Source organism: Melanerpes formicivorus, unplaced genomic scaffold (genome assembly GCF_026170545.1).
Source record: "Melanerpes formicivorus ecotype bairdi unplaced genomic scaffold, bMelFor1.0.p_v2 SCAF_1, whole genome shotgun sequence".
Taxonomy (NCBI): domain Eukaryota; kingdom Metazoa; phylum Chordata; class Aves; order Piciformes; family Picidae; genus Melanerpes; species Melanerpes formicivorus.
The window spans coordinates 31,955,183-31,973,679 of record NW_027142353.1 but is presented as its reverse complement, the minus strand read 5'-3'; the positions used below and the strand labels follow the sequence as shown (position 1 = coordinate 31,973,679).

General features: G+C 54.0%; 1 protein-coding gene across 4 annotated transcripts in view; it reads left to right on the top strand.

The window, feature by feature from the left end:
- Window positions 1-18,293, top strand: part of FAM168A (family with sequence similarity 168 member A) — a 228,043-nt gene extending 209,750 nt beyond the window's left edge. For all 4 annotated transcript variants that reach the window (XM_068139242.1, XM_068139218.1, XM_068139228.1 and 1 more), the window contains 4 exons: window positions 784-926; window positions 4,550-4,724; window positions 7,778-7,908; window positions 11,983-18,293. In XM_068139242.1, coding sequence (XP_067995343.1) covers window positions 784-926; window positions 4,550-4,724; window positions 7,778-7,890 — 431 coding nt within the window. In that variant the 3' untranslated portion in view covers window positions 7,891-7,908; window positions 11,983-18,293. The remainder of the gene's footprint in view (window positions 1-783; window positions 927-4,549; window positions 4,725-7,777; window positions 7,909-11,982) is intronic.
- Window positions 18,294-18,497: the final 204 nt, after the last annotated feature.

Here is an 18,497-nt window from a genome sequence, read left to right as displayed (position 1 = left end):
CACACCCTGGGTGCAAGCTGCAGGTTCATGGTGCTGCCTGTCCCTGGCACACCCTGGGTGCAAGCTGCAGCCTCTTGGTGCTGCCTGTCCCTGGCACACCCTGGGTGCAAGCTGCAGCCTCTTGATGCTGCCTGTCCCTGGCACACCCTGGGTGCAAGCTGCAGGTTCATGGTGCTGCCTGTCCCTGGCACACCCTGGGTGCAAGCTGCAGCCTCTTGGTGCTGCCTTCTCCTGGCACACCCTGTGTGCAAGCTGCAGCCTCTTGGTGCTGCCTGTCCCTGGCACACCCTGGGTGCAAGCTGCAGTCTCTTGGTGCTGCCTGTCCCTGGCACACCCTGGGTGCAAGCAGCAGTCTCTTGGTGCTGCCTGTCCCTGGCACACCCTGGGTGCAAGCTGCAGGTTCATGGTGCTGCCTGTCCCTGGCACACCCTGGGTGCAAGCTGCAGGTTCATGGTGCTGCCTGTCCCTGGCACACCCTGGGTGCAAGCTGCAGCCTCTTGGTGCTGCCTGTCCCTGGCACACCCTGGGTGCAAGCTGCAGCCTCTTGGTGCTGCCTGTCCCTGGCACACCCTGGGTGCAAGCTGCAGCCTCTTGGTGCTGCCTGTCCCTGGCACACCCTGGGTGCAAGCTGCAGCTTCTTGGTGCAAGCTGCAGCTTCTTCCTCATCCCTCAGAGGCTGTTATGTTCCTTAAAGGGGCTGGCTTGGGTTGCTCTTGTACAAGGGGGAGCAGCCCTGCAGCTGTCCACCCTCCCCCTAACTTGTTCAACTCTTCTCTCTGCCAGGGTACACTGCGGGGACCCCCTACAAGGTGCCACCGACCCAGAGCAGCACTGCCCCTCCTCCCTACTCACCCTCTCCCAACCCATACCAGACTGCTGTGTACCCCATCAGAAGTGCCTACCCCCAGCAGAACCTCTACACCCAGGTAGGTGCCGCCCCAGCAATGTCATGGGCTGCTCAGCAGCGTCCAAACACAGCCCAAGGGGTCCTGCAAGGCTTTATCCAAGCAGATGTGGGTGGGATGGAGAGCTGGGCAAAGGGGAACCTCAGGAGGTTCAAGTGCTGGTCCTGGGGAGGAACCACACCAGGCAGAAGGACAAATTGGAGGCTGCCCTGCTGGAGAGCAGCTCCACAGAGAAAGACCTTGGAGTGCTGGTGGGCAGCAAGCTCTTCAGGGGACAGCAATGTGCCCTGGTGGCCAAGAGAGCCAATGGCATCCTGGGGTGCAGCAAGAGAAGTGTGGCCAGCAGGGCCAGGGAGGTTCTTCTGCCCCTCTGCTCTGCCCTGCTGAGACCACAGCTGCAATCCTGTGTCCAGTTCTGGCCTCCCCAGTGCAAGAGAGACAGAGACCTGCTGGAGAGAGTCCAAGGGAGAGCCAGGAGGATGCTTAGGGGACTTGAGCATCTGCCCTGTGAAGAGAGACTGAGAGCCCTGGGGCTGTTTAGTGTGGGGAAGAGAAGGCTGAGAGGGGATCTGATCAAGGTCTATGAATAGCTGAGGGGGAGGCGTGTCAAGAGGAAGGGGCAACGCTGCACCAAACTGTGAGGTGCAGCTGACAGGCTGGAGGGAAGGTATCCATCCAGAGGGACATGGACAGGCTGGAGAGATGAGCCCAAGCCAACCTCATGAGGTTCAGCAAGACCAAGGGCAAGGTCCTGCAGCTGGGTCAGGGCAATCCCAGGCACTGATACAGGCTGGGCAGGGACTGGCTGGAGAGCAGCCCTGGAGAAAAGGCCTTGGGGGTGCTGGGGGAGGAGAAGCTCAACAGGAGCCAGCAGGGAGCACTTGCAGCCCAGAGAGCCAACCACAGCCTGGGCTGCAGCAAGAGAAGTGTGGCCAGCAGGGCCAGGGAGGGGATTCTGCCCCTCTGCTCCACTCTGCTGAGACCACACCTGGAGCACTGTGTCCAGTTCTGGAGCCTCTGTGCCAGGAAGGATCTGGAGGTGCTGGAAGGTGTCCAGAGCAGGGCCACAAGGAGGAGCAGAGGGCTGGAGCTGCTCTGCTATGGAGACAGACTGAGAGAGCTGGGGTTGTGCAGTCTGGAGAAGAGAAGGCTCTGAGGAGACCTTCTTGTGGCCTTCCAGGATCTTCAGGGGGCTACAGGAAAGCTGGGGAGGGACTTTTGAGGGTGTCAGGGAGGGATAGGACTGGGCGGGGGGGGGTGGAGCAAAACTAGAAGTGGGGAGATTCAGACTGGATGTTAGGAAGAAGTTGTTCCCCACGAAGGTGGTGAGACACTGGCACAGGTTGCCCAGGGAGGTGGTGGAAGCCTCATGCCTGGAGGTTTTTAAGGCCAGGCTGGATGTGGCTGTGAGCAACCTGCTGTAGTGTGAGGTGTCCCTGGCCATGGCAGGGGGGTTGGAACTGGATGATCCTTGAGCTCCCTTCCAACCCTAAAAATCCCCACAACTGCTGGGGAGACCAAATCCATCCTTACCTGTGGGTTCTTCTCTGGTCCTGGCCCGCAGCAGGAGGTTGACATCTGCTAGCAGTGCCCCTCCCTAGCAGGCCTGAGATGGAGCAGGGCTTGCAGATGTTCTGCTTCCCAGGGTCTCTTGCTTGCAGTATAAGTTTTGACAGCCTGGAAGGGAACACCAATGATGGAGGCGCTTTGGTTGCTCCTTCCAGCCTGTGGTGCTTGCAGCACTCACCACCTAGCCTGTGTCTTCTCCACTAGCTGATTCTGCAGTCACCTTTTCTTCCTGGGCCTTCTTCCCATGGCCTTCTTATTCCCCAGGGAAATTCCTGCAGCTTTTGTAGTTCATGTAAGAAGGAAGTCATTTGATAGGCCACCTGCATCCCTTTCTCCCCTCCATCCAAACCTTCAGAGGTTTTCTGGTGGCTTTCACTAATGGAGGACCAAACCTCCCTCCCTTGCTTCAAACCCTTGAAGCTTTCTGGAGGAAACTTCAACCCACTACATGTTCCTTCTGGAGGACATCAGGAAGACTTGAGGGCTTGCAGTCTTGAAGGGAAAGACCACCAGAGAGGTCCAGGCTTGTGATATGGGCTTGGTTTCAGAATCTTCTGTGTCCTATTTGGGGCAGGCTTGGAGGTGTGGGGCTGTGCTGCTGCAGCCAGCATGACTGACCCTGAGATCTGCAACTGCTGCCTCCAAAGCAGGAGCTGCAGACAGGGCTGATGTGCCAGCAGGATCTGTGTTCCCAGGCACTGCACACAGAGCTGCTGACTGCCTCTGAGTCACAGAATCATCAAATGCTTTGGGTTGGAAGGGACCTTGCAAGGTCATCCAGTCCAACCCCCCTGCAGTCAGCAGGGACATCTACAGCTAGAGCAGGCTGCTCAGAGCCCCAAACAACCTGACCTGGAATGCTTCCAGGGTTTGGCATCTCCCACCTCTCTGGGCAGCCTGGGCCAGGCTCTCACCAGCCTCAGTGTCAAACATTTCTCCCTTCTCTCCAGTCTGAATCTCCCTCTTGGAGTGTCAAACCATCCCCTCTTGTCCTGTCCCAACAGGCCCTGCTCAAAAGTCTGTCCCCAGCTTTCTTCTCAGCCCCTTCAAGTCCTGCAAGGCCACCAGAAGGTCTCCCTGGAGCCTTCTCCAGGCTGAACAACACCAACCCTCCCAGCCTGGCCTCACAGCAGAGGGCTTCCAGCCCTCCCAGCATGGCTGTGGCCTCCTCTGGCCCTACTCCAACAGGTCCCTGTCTGTGCTGAGGCCTCCAGAGCTGCCCCAGAACTGCAGGTGGGGTCTGAGCAGAGCACAGCAGAGGGGCAGAATCCCCTCCCTGACCCTGCTGCCCACACTGCTGGGGATCAGCTCAGCACAGGGCTGGCTCTAGGCTGGCAGTGCTTGATGCCAGTTCATGTCCAGCTTTGCACTCCCCAGCACCCCCAGGTCCTTCTCACAGAATGGTAGAGGCTGGGAGTGACCCCTGGAGATCTTCTAAGTCCAACACTCCTCAGGGCTGTTGTCCATCCCTTCAACCCCTCAGCCTTGTCTTGGTACCAGAGGTTGCCCCAACTCACATGCAGGATGGAATCACAGAATCATGCAATGGTTTGGGCTGGAAGAGACCTCCAGAAGTCATCCAGTCCAAACCCCTCTGCACTCAGCAGGGACATCCTCAGCTAGATCAGGTTGCCCAGAGCCCTGTCTAGCCTCACCTTGAATATCTCCAGGGATGAGGCCTCAACCACCTCCCTGGGCAACCTGTTCCAGTGTTCCACCACCCTCATGGTGCAGAACTTGTTCCTCACATCCAATCTAAATCTGCTCTGCTGTAGTTTGAAGCCATTGCCTCTCATCCTGTCCCTGCAGGCCTCTGCAAACAGTCTCTCTGCAGCCTTCTTACAGCCCCCTTCAGGTACTGGCAGGCTGCTCTAAGGTCTCCCTGGAGCCTTCTCTTCTCCAGGCTGTAGACCTTAGCAACCAGTCCCTCTGCAGCCTTCTTGTAGCCCCCTTCGAGATCTCAAACGGGAGGCCACATTCCATGTCCTGCCCTTTGTCTGTGTGCTTCCAGTCCAGTGCCAAGGTGATGGTTGGTGGTTTTTTTTGGTGTTTTTTTCTCACCCTTACTCCCACAGGGAGCTTACTACACCCAGCCAGTGTATGCTGCACAGCCCCATGTCATCCATCACACCACCGTGGTCCAACCCAACAGCATCCCCTCGGCCATCTACCCAGCTCCAGTGGCCGCCCCCAGGACCAACGGAGTGGCCATGGGCATGGTCGCTGGCACCACCATGGCCATGTCAGCAGGTAAGGAGTCCCCCTCAGGGGACATCTGTGCTGGCACCTGTGCTGTTTCATGTTTTTATCAGTGCTATAGATAAGGAGATCTACAGTTGGGCCACAATGACCCCATGCAGCGGTTGCACCATTTAGTGATGACCTGGACAAGGGGATCAAGTCCATCATCAATCAGTTTGCATATGACACCAAGCTGGGGGCAGGCCTCAGTCTGGAGAGGGTAGGAGGGCTCTGCAGAAGGACCTTGGCAGGCTCCAGAGATGGGCAGAGCCCAAGGGCATGAGATTTAACAGGTCTGAGTGCCACATTCTACACTTGGGGCACAACAACCCCATGCAGAGCTACAGGCTGGGGTCAGAGTGGCTGGAGAGCAGCCAGGCAGAAAGGGACCTGGGGGTAGTGGTTGACAGCAGGTGAACATGAGCCTGCAGTGTGCCCAGGCAGCCAAGGGGGCCAATGGCATCCTGGCCTGCATCAGGAACAGTGTGGCCAGCAGGAGCAGGGAGGTCATTCTGCCCCTGTACACTGCATTGGTTAGGCCACATCTTGAGTCCTGTGTCCAGTTCTGGGCCCCTCAGGTTAGGAAGGATGTTGACTTGCTGGAAGGTGTCCAGAGAAGGGCAACAGAGCTGGGGAGGGGTCTGGAGCACAGCCCTGTGAGGAGAGGCTGAGGGAGCTGGGGTTGCTTAGCCTGGAGAAGAAGAGGTTCAGGGGAAACCTTATTGCTGTCTACAACTCCCTGAAGGGAGGTTGTAGCCAGGTGGATGTTGGTCTCTTCTCCCAGGCAGCCAGCACCAGAACAAGAGGACACAGTCTCAATCTGTGCCAGAGGAGGTTTACGCTGGATGTTAGGAAGAAGTTCTTCCCTAAAAGAGAGACTGGCCACTGGAATGTGCTGCCCAGGGAGGTGGTGGAGTCACTATCCCTGGAGGGGTTTAAGAAAAGCCTGTATGAGGCACTCAGTGCCATGGTCTGGTTGATTATTTAGGGTTGGGTGATTGGTTGCACTTGATGATCTCAAAGGTCTGGTTGATTCTGTGATAGACAGGGAGATTGAGGCACCATCAGTACTGTGCAGATGACACCAAGCTGAGTGGTGCTGTGGATCCACCAGAGGGACAGGATGGCATCCAGAGGGACCTGGACAGGCTGGAGAGGTGAAGCCCAGGTGAACCTCAGGAGGTTCCACAAGAGCAAGTGCAGGGCTCTGCCCCTGGGCTGGAACAATCCTCACTATCAATACAGACTGGGGGAGGAGGGGATGGAAAGCAGCCCTGAGGAAAAGGCCTTGGGGGTGCTGGGGGGGGAGAAGCTGGACAGGAGCAGGCAGTGTGAGCTTGCAGCACAGAAGGCCAAGGGCAGCCTGGGCTGCATCCAAAGCAGCGTTGGCAGCAGAGCCAGAGAGGTGACTCTGCCACTTTGCTCTGCTCTGGGGAGACCTCACCTGGAGTGCTGTGTGCAGGTCTGGAGCCCTCAGCACAGGAAGGACCTGGAGCTGCTGGAGCAGGTCTAGAGGAGGGCCAGGGAAATGCTCAGGGGGTTGGAGCAGCTCTGCTCTGAGGCCAGGCTGAGGGAGCTGGGGGTGTTCAGCCTGGAGAAGAGAAGGCTCCAGGGAGACCTTAGAATACCTTGCCAGTACCTGAAGGAGGCTACAAGAAGGCTGCAGAGGGACTGTTTGCTAAGGCCTGCAGGAACAGTATGAGAGGCAGTGGCTTGAAATGAGAGAAGAGCAGATTTAGATTGGATGTGAGGAACATCCAGCCTGGCCTTAAAAACTTCCTGGGATGAGGCTTCTCCCTGGGCAGCCTGTGCCAGTGTCTCACCCCCCTCATGGGGAAGAACTTCTTCCTAACATCCAATCTGGATCTGCCCACTTCTGCTGATGTTCTTCACAGTATGCTGCAGTCATGCCAGCTTCAAAACTGAGCCCTGACAGTGTGCTGCTTGCTTGGACTGGATGATCTTCAAGGTCTCTTTCAAGCCAGATATATTCTGGGATTTTATAGTTGTACTTGCTGGGTACTCCTCCTTTGCAAGTGAAAAACCAGTTGGTTTCCTCCTGCTGCTGATCTAAGGCAATTTTGTTTTGGTTAGCAGAGGAGACCCTTTTGTGTGGCTCACTCTGGAGGGATGCATCCTTACATCCTTAAATATATTCTTTCTTAGTCTTGGATCCTGAAATGTGTTCTGTCATCCTTAAATGTTCTTTCATCCCTTCAATGTGTTCTAGCATCTTTAAACACATTGTTCTTTCGCTCTTACATCCCCAACAACGTCATTCTTGCCTGTCATAAAATCAGAGCATTGTCTGGGTTGGAAAAGACCTCCAAGATCATCCAGTCCAAGCATGTGTGGAGAACAGGGCTGCTGAGGAGCAGCTGAGGGAGCTGGGGGTGTTCAGTCTGAAGAAAAGGAGGCTGAGGTGAGACCTCATTGCTCTCTACAGCTCACTGAAAGGAGGTTGCAGTGAGCTGGGGTTGGTCTCTTCTCCCTAGTCTGAGGTGATAGGGTGAGAGGAAATGGCCTGAAATTGTGCCAGGGCTGGGTTAGGTTGGAGATGAGGAAGAATTTGTTTCCTGGAAGAGTGGTCAGGGGTTGAAACAGGCTGCCCAGGGAGGTGTGGTGGAGTCCCCATGCCTGGAGGTGTTCATGGAACCTGTGGCCCTGGCACTTTGGGGCATGGTTCAATGGCCACGGTGGTGCTGGGTCGATGGTTGGAAGTGATGAACCTGGAAGTCTTTTCCAACCCAAACAATTCTCTGGTGCCTTAGCATTCCAGCAGTCATGTGTGCAGAGAGGTTCCAAGGAACTGCACATCTTTTGAGTTGCTTCAGGGGCTGCATTCTTCATGGGGTTCTGTGCTAAGCCCAGACCGTGGCTCCTGTGTATTTTATTATCTGCTTCTGTGCTGTTGTAATGCAGATGCAAAGAGCATTTCCATTTAAACTTTCCAGCCCTTTTGTGTTGATTCTGGCAGAGCCATGCTGTCTGTCTGTGTCTCTTTCTGAACTAAGGCACCTGTCCTTCTCCTTGCTGAAGTGTTTCTCCCATGCCCATTGCAGGAACCTTGTTGACCACCCCCCAGCACACTGCCATCGGAGCACATCCAGTGTCTGTGCCAACGTACAGGGCTCAAGGAACCCCCACCTACAGCTATGTACCTCCACACTGGTAAACCCACTGGCCAGTCCATGTAAGTCTTGCCTTGGTAAGGTCTTGCCCTGCCCTTCTTGGTTCCATAGCCACCCGGCACCCTTGTTGCTTCTCTCCTTCCTGCTAAGCTGCTGAATCCCTTTTATCTGGGGGGGGTGGTTTGACTTCAGAAGAGCCAGGGTGCTGCCCCCAGGGAGGTGGTTGGGGGTCCATTCCTGGAGATATTCAAGGTGAGGCTCAACAAGGCTCTGGGCAGCCTGATCTAGGTGAGGGTTTCACTGCTGAGTGCAGAGGGAGTTGGACTGGATGACCTCTGGAGGCCCCTTCCAACCCAGACCATTCTATCATTCCATGATTCTGTCATTCCATGATTCTATGATTTGACTCCAGAAAGGCCATTTGACTCCAGAAGAGCCAACATTTTTGTGGTCAAGAGGTAGACACAAAGATGACCCAAAGGCAGGAATCCCTCTGCTGTGAGGCCACGCTGAGAGAGTTGGGGTTGTTCAGCCTGGAGAAGAGAAGGCTCCAGGGAGACCTTCTGGTGGCCTTTCAGTACTTCAAGGTGGGGGTCTAAGAAAGCTGGGGACAGACTTTTGAGCATGGCCTCTTGTGACAGGACAAGGGGGGGATGGATTTAAGGTAAAAGAGGGAGATTGGACTAGGTGGAAGGAAGAAATTTTTGCTGGTGAGGGTGGTGAGAGTCTGTCCCAGGTTGCCCAGAGAGGTGGGAGATGTCCCATCCCTGAAAGTTTCCCAGGTCAGGTTGTTTGCTCTAGTTGAAGATGTTCCATCTTATTGCAGGGGGAGGTGGGCTAGATGACCTTGAAAGGTCCTTTTGAGCCCCAAACATCTATGATTCTGTATTTAGCAGTGCTCCCCAGCAGAGGCAGCTTCACAGCAAGCTGTCATGGGGCTGTGAAGGCTGTGAGGAAAGTAGATAGCTTCACCTCAAGGGTGTTAGCAAAGCAGATACCTTCACCTCACACCTTCCAACTTGGTTGGCTTTAGAAGTGACTTCAGTGGCTTTAAGCCTCTCAGGGCATTTCATACATTCATAGAATGGGTTGGGTTGGAAGAGACCTTGAAGATCATCCAGTCTCAACCCCCTAGCCATGGTCAAGGACACTTTCCACTAGCCCAGGTTGCTCAAGGCCTTGTCCAGTGTGGCACTGAGCACTTCCAGGGATGGGACATCCACGACCTCCCTGGGCAACCTGTTCCAGTGTCTTCCCCACCCTGACTGGAAAGCTGAGCACTGTGAGGATGGAAATTTTGCTGCTTTAAGGTCTGGGATGTGTCACTCTCTCTCTCTCATAGTGTCAATGGAATGGTTAGTGTTGGAAGAGGCCATAAAGATAGCAGAATCACAGAAGGATAGGGGCTGGCAGGGACCTCTGGAGATCATCTAGTCCAGCAACCCTACCAGGGTTGGACCTGATGATCTGAAAGCTCTATTTCAACTGAAATGATTCTATGATTCTAGATGAGGTTGCTCAGACCCCCCCCTCCAACCTGACCTGGAATGGTTCCAGGTATGGGACATCTCCCACCTCTATGGGCAACTTGGTTCAGTGTCTCACCACCTTCATCATCAAAGATTTCCTCCTCATCTCTAATGTAATCCACACTGGGCATGGTGCAGGGTGCAGAGGAGGGCAGAACTGGGTGAGGTTGGAACTAGATGATCCAGCAGCACGCTGTGCTGGGTTAAGAACTGGCTGGATGGCTAGGCCCAGAGTGTGGTGGTGAATGGTGCTACATCCAGCTGGCAGCCAGGCACTAGTGGTGTGCCCCAGGGATCAGTGCTGGGCCCCATCCTGTTCAATATCTTTATTGATGATCTGGATGAGGGCATTGAGTCCATCAGCAGTCAGTTTGCAGATGACACCAAGCTGGGGGCAGGAGTTGAGCTGTTAGAGGCTAGGAGAGCTCTGCAGAGGGACCTCAATGGCCTGGACAGATGGGCAGAATCCAAGGGCATGAGATTGAACACATCCAAGTGCCAGGTGCTGCACATTGGCCACAACAACCCCATGCAGTGCTACAGGCTGGGGACAGAGTGGCTGGAGAGCAGCCAGGCAGAGAGGGACCTGGGGGTGCTGATTGACAGCAGCTGAACATGAGCCTGCAGTGTGCCCAGGTGGCCAAGAAGGCCAATGGCATCCTGGCCTGCATCAGGAACAGTGTGGCCAGCAGGAGCAGGGAGGTCATTCTGCCCTGTACTCAGCACTGGTTAGGCCACACCTTGAGTCCTGTGTCCAGCTCTGGGCCCCTCAGGTTAGGAAGGAGGTTGACTTGCTGGAAGGTGTCCAGAGAAGAGCAACAGAGCTGGGGAGGGGTCTGGAGCACAGCCCTGTGAGGAGAGGCTGAGGGAGCTGGGGTTGCTTAGCCTGGAGAACAGGAGACTCAGGGGAGACCTTATTGCTGTCTACAACTCCCTGAAGGGAGGTTGTAGCCAGGAAGGGGTTGGTCTCTTCTCCCAGAATGAGAGGACACAGTCTCAAGCTGCACCAGGGGAGGTTTAGGCTGGAGGTGAGGAAGAAATTCTTCACAGAAAGAGTGGAATAGACTGCCCAGGGAGATGGTGGGGTCAGCATCCCTGGAGGGGTTTAAGAAAAGCCTGGATGAGGCACTCAGTGCCATGGTCTGGTTGATTAGATGATGTTGGGTGATAGGTTGGACTTGATCTTGAAGGTCCTTTCCAACCTGGTTAGTTCTGTCATGATTCTGTGATAAGGTCCTTCCTCAGCTGTTGTGGTTTAAGCTTTTCCCAGAGTGCAAAAGCCCAAATGGAAGAGATTTGGGTTGCCTCTCCTCTCCCATTTTCCCAGCAGAGAAAAGCAAAATTAGTCAGGAGGAGGAAAGAGACTTAAAATTACTAAAGAAACAGCCTTGAGTGGATTTGGAAGTAAAAAGGTAACTTTAACAAGGTACAAAAGGCACATCTGGCAAAGGATTCTCTGGATGCAAGATGGATTCTCTTTAGGTGCAGGCCTTAGGAGTCTGGAGCAGCATGGAACAGTCCCCACCAGGTGGCTAACAGCAACAGCAGCAAGAGGGTGTCAGCCAACTGATGGCAGGAGAAGAGAGTGAGGCAGGAAATGGCTTCTCCTTAAATAGGATCGTGGGCAGGAAGTGGGAGTGGAATAGTCTGGCACAAGGACAGGTTAGGGACTGCCCTGCTGGAGAGCAGCTCCACAGAGAAAGACCTTGGAATGCTGGTGGGCAGCAAGTGCTGCAGGGGACAGCAATGTGCCCTGGTGGCCAAGAGAGCCAATGGCATCCTGGGGTGCAGCAAGAGAAGTGTGGCCAACAGGGCCAGGGAGGTTCTTCTGCCCCTCTGCTCTGCCCTGCTGAGACCACAGCTGCAATCCTGTGTCCAGTTCTGGGCTCCCCAGTGCAAGTGAGACAGAGACCTGCTGGAGAGAGTCCAAGGGAGAGCCACGAGGAGAGACTGAGAGCCCTGGGTCTGTTTAGTGTGGGGAAGAGAAGGCTGAGAGGGGATCTGATCAAGGTCTCTCAGTCTCTGAGGGGTGGCTGTCAAGTGGAGGGGGCCAAGCTCTTTTGGGTGCTGCACAGCAATAAGCCAAGGAGCAGTGGATACAAACTTGAACACAGAAGGTTTCAGCTCAACCTGAGGAGAAACTTCTTTGGTGTGAGGGTGCCAGAGCCCTGGAGCAGGCTGCCCAGAGAGGTTGTGGAGTGTCCTTCTCCAGAGACTTTCCAAAGCCACCTGGATGCCTTCCTGTGCAGACTACCCTGGGTGATGCTGCTCTGGCAGGGGATTGGACCTGATGATCTCTGGAGGTCCCTTCCAACCTCTGTGCTTCTATGATCAAAGAATCATGGAAACATAGAGTCATAGAACCTCTAATGTTCTGTGACACTGTGACTTTGACCCAGGGACCTCTCTCCCTAGTAGAGGGGGGGCCCAAGTCTCTGCACCCTCCTGCCTCAGGATTCTTCGTCCACCCTAGGGGCTAGGTTCTTTTCAGCCCAGCCCACCTCCTGTGCTGGGCTTGTAACCTAGCCCGTCAAGCTCCAAGCATTCTGTGCCCTCTCTTGATCCCTCCTAACTCCAGGCTCTTCTGATCCTTTTGCTCTCTTGCAGATCTGGAGCCCAACATTGTATGCAACTTAACACAAGTCTTACATGGGTGCTGCGGCCGCCGTTCCCCCGCAGCTTCCCCCTCCTCGTCTGTTTGCAAGAACAAAAAGAAAACAATGAAGTGCAAAGATCACTTTATGCATTCTTTAGTGGGTTTTGTAAAAGCTGCTCTTTTCTAATCTTCTGCCTCTTTTATTTTATTGGTTGGGTTTTGGATTCTTTTTGTTGTTGTTGTTGTTGTTGTTGTCATCGTTGTTTCTCCTCCCTCCTTCCCCTCCCCCCCGCCCATCCGTGGTGTTTAACACACAAGTACTGACACTGAGCAATAGGCAACTTCTCTCTCTCTCTCTCGCTCTCTCTCGCTCTCTCTTTGGTCCTGTCCTTTGGAAAGCTCAGAAGCTTCACTTCATTTTGGTTTGGGTTTGTTTTGGTTGTTGTTTCTCCAGCATTGCCCAGGTTGAGTGGTGCAAAGATTTCTGCCCTCCTTCACCCCCCCACCCGTGTTTGTTTGGGTTCCTGCCCCTTCCCCTTTACGTCGTCGTTGGCGAGAGCCTTGGTTTTCTTCTTTGGCTAGTTAAGAGTTGGTTGATGTTCTTCAGGGGTCCTCTTGTGACAAGCACAGCTCTGGTAGGCTTGTTCTGGTTTGATTTGGGTGTTTTTATTCCTTGCTTTGTGTTGAAGGCTTAATCTTCCATCAAGAGCAAAACAAAAACTAGAATTGGTGTCTTCCAGCTAGCTCTGCCATGCTCCGCAGGGAGGTTCTCAGCTCATCCCTTCTTCTGTAGGAGTAAGAGAGTAGCCAGTAGCAACATAACACACGTGGTCTGTAGGAAGGAGAAGGGCTGGTCACCAATAGGTCTTGGGGCTGCTCTTTCCAACTGGGCAAAGAGGTTTTGTTGTCCTCAGAGAGCTGCCTGCCCCAGGGGAGCGTCTGGCATCTCTTGGGAAGTTGAGCTGCTCCCCTTCGGCCACGTCTTGGGGCTGTGTGAGGGAGAGGGCAGCTTCCTCTTCCTTGCATGGCTACCCTTTGCAGGCTGGTGGCTGTTGAAGGAAGCAAGGAGGTGTTGAAGGGTTGATCTGAAGAGCTTCTCCAGGTCCAGGGGTTGGTCTGAAGAGTTTTGTCAAGTCCAGGGGCTGGTCTGAAGAAAGTCTTCAGGTCCAGGGGTTGGTGTGAGTTGCTTCTTTAGGTCCAAGGGTCAGTCTGAAGAGCTTCTCCAGGTCCTGTTGTTGGTCCAAAGAGCTTTGCCAAGTCCAGGGGTTGATCTGAAGAGCTTCTCCAGTATTTGTTGGTGTGGGGAAGGAGGTTGACTGGTTGATGGAGAAGAGTCACTGAGCAGGGCAAGGGGGAAGAGGAGTGGCAGGCCTGAGACCAAACTGTGACACCTCTGTGGCATTTGAGGTGCCCCCTTCCACTTCTTTGGGCTACAACTGGTTTGGAGACCTCCAGGAGAAATGTTGCCCTGGCTCCACAGAGGAAGGCTGGAGAAGAGGGGGGATGATGTCTAGCTGCTCTGCTTGGGAAGCAGGGAGAAGCAGGGGGAAGAGGAAGCCATAGCAATAAACATGTCCCCATCCTCATGGGAAGGCTCCTGAGAAAAGGTGAAGAGCAAGGAAGGAAGGAGATCCCCAGCTGATGTGGAGGAGGCTGGGGGACAAAGGGCATACAGAGCCTGTGGGCATCAGGGCAGCTTCTGGGGGGAGGTTTGCCTTAGGTGAGGACATGAGGACATGAAGCTGACTGCAGCTGGTGACCTCCCACCTCAGGGTGGCAGTAAATTGTCTTGAGGGCAGCAGAGAGAGTCCATATTTGGTCCATGGTTGGGTTTTAAACCCATACCACCAAACCCACCATAGAAACCAGGTTCTGCTGCTGCTGCTTCTTCTCCTAAGACAAAACTATGGTTGGGTTTTGGTGTCTCACTCAAGCTTGCCCAAAGAGTTCCATCCACCCATTGGTGTGTCTGCAGCTCTCCTGTCTCTTGGGCTCACAGCTGACCACATCCAGAGCCTTGAAAGAGGTCAGGTTAGGAGATGTGGATGGGAATTGGTCAGGTTAGGAGATGTGGGTGGGGATTTCTCAAGTTGGGAGATGTGGATGGGAGTCCCTCCCAGCCTGGCCTTGCCTTGCCTGGACTTCCAAGCCATGCATGGTGTTGAATCAGTGCCCAAATGTCTCCATTGGTTGCTCTGCTTTGGTCATGCCTGCATGGTATGACCAGATGGCAGTGGAGACCAACACCTTGCCCAGGATGTGGAGGTCAGGCTGGAGGGTCCTTCAGAAGACAGTGACCACTTACTGATATGTGGGTGAATCCTTCTTGCTCTTGGTGGTGTCTCCCAGCTTGGCTTCTGCTGCCCTTGGAAGGAGCTACTGGAGCTCCTTCCCAGGAGCATGGGGCCAAAGGAGAAACAAGCTAAGGGTCCCAAGAGGACTTTTCCTTCCTGCTGGTTGGCCCCAGGTGGTTTGTCAGGACAGGTTGGCACTGTCACTACTGTGTGAGGGGCATCTGGTTGGTTCTGCTGGTTTTCAAGGAAGCCCTAAGAAAGCTCTGGTTGGACCTTCCCCAACCTCCAGGGTGAAGACCGAGCACCAGCGCTGTGGGGTGGGGAAGGTGAAGTTCTCCCATGGAGAACTTTGGGTTCATGCAAAAGGCAAAGAGGAGACATGAAAGAGTCAGTGACCTAGAGGATTGCCCCAGTGAGCTTGGTTAAGCCAAGGGTTAGCCCTGAAGAGCAACAGGACACTTGGAAGTGGCACTGCCACATCAATCCTTCCACTCTCTGTAGCACATTGGAGTTCAACCTGGGCCATAAAAAAATGACCCCCCAGTAGATCACAGGACTTGAAGACCTCTCCACCACCCTTTGTTTGGCTCTCACTGATGTGTCTGAGGATCTCTCAGCACCAGAACACATAGCATAGGGTAGGATTTAGCCAACCTCACAGCATGGTGACTCCTAGGGTCCAACAAGCTTCATTCTCCCAGCCTGGGCTCTGGAGAGGAGGACCTTACCCAACAGACACCATCCCACCCCTGCCTAGGCACCCTTCACCCTTAACTGCTTTAGGACTGCTGAAAGTGTGGCCCACAGCTCAGCAGGAGAGGTCAAGCACCCTCCTGAAAGGGAAGAAAACACTAAAGGTAGGGGAGGAAGCTCATGGAAGATCACCCAACACCACTGCTGGGTTAGTTTTAACTGATCCCATAATGCCCAGGTAGGAACAGTCATTAACTCAACCAGGGTGTGAAGATGGTCACCGGCTCTTGGGTGAGAAGCTTTGCTGAGCACCTTTGGCAAACCAGCTTTGGGTTTAGGCTTGGACTACTGCATGCTTCCAGGGCCACCAGAGGGCCTCTGGGGGCCACCACAGGGCTCCAGGTTTGGGTAGCTCCTCAAGGTGGCTTTGTGAAGCTGGGGGGGGGGGGGGAGATGCTCCCTGCCACTATGTGGAGCTTGATGCCCCCCTGCCTCAAGCCAGCAGTGAGCTGCAGCTCTGTCCCTTTCCCCATGGAGAGATGTGGGGGAAGGACAAGGATAGATGGAAAGATGGGAGGAAAGTTCATGATCCCATTGCTTACGGGAAGGTCCTGAGGAGCTCACAACCCAATGGGGGGACTCCCTGATCAGAAACACTGATGGGGAGGCACCAGCTTCTCCAGCAAAGCTTTGCTGGTGTTGGTTATGAAAAAGGGTTTCCCATGGTGAAAGGCAGGGAAGAGCAACTCTCCCCCATGAAACGTGGCCTCCATTTGCCCATATCTTGAGGTTCTTCAAGCATCTAGCAGCCCTGAAATGTGGCCACCCTTTGCCCTTATCTTGATGTTCTCCAAGGATCTATATCCATGAAACATGGCCTCCATTTGCCCAGAGTTTGAGGCTCTCCAAGCAACTACTGCCCATGAAACATGGCCTCCATTTGCCCTTAGTTTGAAGTTCTCCAGGCATCTGATCAGCCCCAAATTGTGGCAGGGTTAAAACAACCCTCAGCAGACTGGCAAAGTGTCTGGGAGCTTTAAAATTCCAGCTGAAGGAGAAGGAAAGGAACCCTGCAACCCCTGCTCTGGCCATTAACCCATCCCTGCCAAGAGCATGCAAGGTTTGGGGGGGTGGGGAAAATGTCATCTGAATAATGGTGGTGGCCCCCAACCTTGGAGGCCTGGAGCCATCTTGCCTCCAGTAGCTGTCTCCTCAGGACCTGGACAAGATGGAATGACCATCAAGGCTTGGCTAAAGGCTTTGGCTTCCAGGGTAGGTAGCCAGTTCTAAGTATGGTCCTTCCTGGCACCCACCATATCCTTACCATCCCTCCAGGGGATTTGGGATGATGTGGTCTCCATCCAAGAGGGTCTTGCTTTCTTAGAGGGTGAAACAACCACATGGAGTCATTTGGTTCCCATAGGGAATCCCAACCAGCCAACACCAGCAAGGAGAGCTCCTGGAGACCCCGAAGTCCAGCATCTTGGTGGTGGTGGGACTCTGCTTTTAGTTGTCCAGATTTGGAGGTCCTCCAAGGATCTATCAGCCCTGAAATGTGGCCACCCTTTGGCACTGTCTTGAGGATCTCCAGGGATGTATCACCCCTGAAACATGGCTTCTATTTGCCCAGATTTTGAGGGTCTCCAAGCATCCATCACTCCCAAAATGTGGCCACCCTTTGCCCACTTTTTGAGGTTCTCCAAGCATCTAAGATCCATGAAACATGGCCTCCATTTGCCCTGATCTTGATGTTCTCCAAGCATCTATGATCCAAGAAACATGGCCTCCCTTTGCCCTTAAGGTTCTCCAAGGATCTGTCACCCCTGAAACATGGCCTCCATTTGCCCATTAGTTGAGGGTCTCCAAGCATCTCTTGTCCCCAAGTCCTTGCCACCCTTTGCCCATAACTTGAGGGTCTCCCAGCATCTCTCACCCCCAAATTGTGGCCACCCTTTGCCCATGTCTTCCCTTTGCTTTGCCCACAGCAGGACCAGGCTCTGGCTATTTTTTCCTGCTAGCATTCCCCTAGGGAAAACTAAAGCCTGGTAAGGAGCTTGGGTTGGAGGAGAGCTTGGAACAGGAGATTCTGTAGAGTGTTGTACTGTGGCACTCCTGGCTTCACCAGGAACTGGGTATGGGAATGTTTGCAAAGCAGGAGTAGTAAAGGCCATGGTTTCAAGCCAGCAATTCCCAGCTGGAAATGCTCAGATTTGCTGTGTTGGGAAATCTCCTGCTGCAAGGTGGCCACTTGCAAGGGATGGAGCTTGCTGGGATGGGAAGCTGGGGTTTAACTGGGGCAGGGTGCTGGCTGGGCTGAGATTTGGGGGTCAGCAGTCAGACAGCAGGGTCAGGATGGCACCAAGGGCTGCAGGATGGCAGCCAAACCCTCCCAGGGTGCAGGATGGTACCAAGGACCTTCCTGGAGTGCAGGATGGCACCAAGGGCATTCCTGGAGTGCAGGAAGGGCATTTCTGGGGTGCAGGGTGGCATCCAAACCTTCCTGGAGCTCAGGATGCCACCCAAAGCTGGGCTCCTCCCCCTCTTCCTACTTAATATTTGGCGTTTGATTAATGTTGAGTGGTTTGAAGCATTATTGGACCTCAAAGCAAACTAAAGACCAACCCCCACCCCCCCCCCAAAAAAAAAAAAGAATTTTTCACCCCAAAAATTCAACCATGTCTTCCAAATGTGAAGTAGAGAACAAGACCAGGAGGGTCCTTCTCAGAGCTGGGGTGGATCCCTCTAGATTCCAGGTGGATCCTTCTCAGATCTTGGTGGATCCCTCTAGGTTCCAGGTGGGTCCTTCTGAGATCTTGGTGGATCCTACTCAGATCCTGGAACCCAGAAGGACCAACTAAGATCTCAGGATGGTCCTCCTGGAATCCAGAAGGAGATGCCCTGGAAATGCCCCACAGCCTCCCTGGTTTGTTCATCCAAGGTGGTAAATTTTAGGGGTCGGGGGAGGAGTGGGGGTGGAGGGGAGGGGTTGGGGTTTCTTTGTGTCCCCTCCCCCTGCCCCCAAGTTTGTTTTCTGTTCTGGTTTTGGGGTTCTGAAGATCAAGTTGTGATCTCCCCTGCCACATTTCAGCCAAGACTTTGTAAACCCTGTGGGGCTGTTCTGTTTCCTGGGAGATTGTAGAAGGTTGGAGAACTTACTCAAATGTTTCCAAAAAATAAAAGGAAAAGAAAAAGAATAATAATAATTAAAAAAAAAAAGAAGACAAAAAAAAAAGTACTGAATTAAAGTCAATTAAAGAGCCCAAAAGAGTTTGGTGGTTGAGTGGTTTGCTTTTTTGGTTTGGGTGGAGAAGGGAACAGGATCAACCTCGGCTGGAGGTGGAGAAGGGAACAGGATCAACCTCTGCTGGAGGCTGGAGTTGGAGAAGGGAACAGGATCAACCTCTGCTGGAGGCTGGAGGTGAAGAAGGGAACAGGATCAACCTCTGCTGGAGGCTGGAGGTGAAGAAGGGAACAGGATCAACCTCTGCTGGAGGCTGGAGGTGGAGCTTGATGGTGTCCAGCCCAACCTTGGGCTGGGG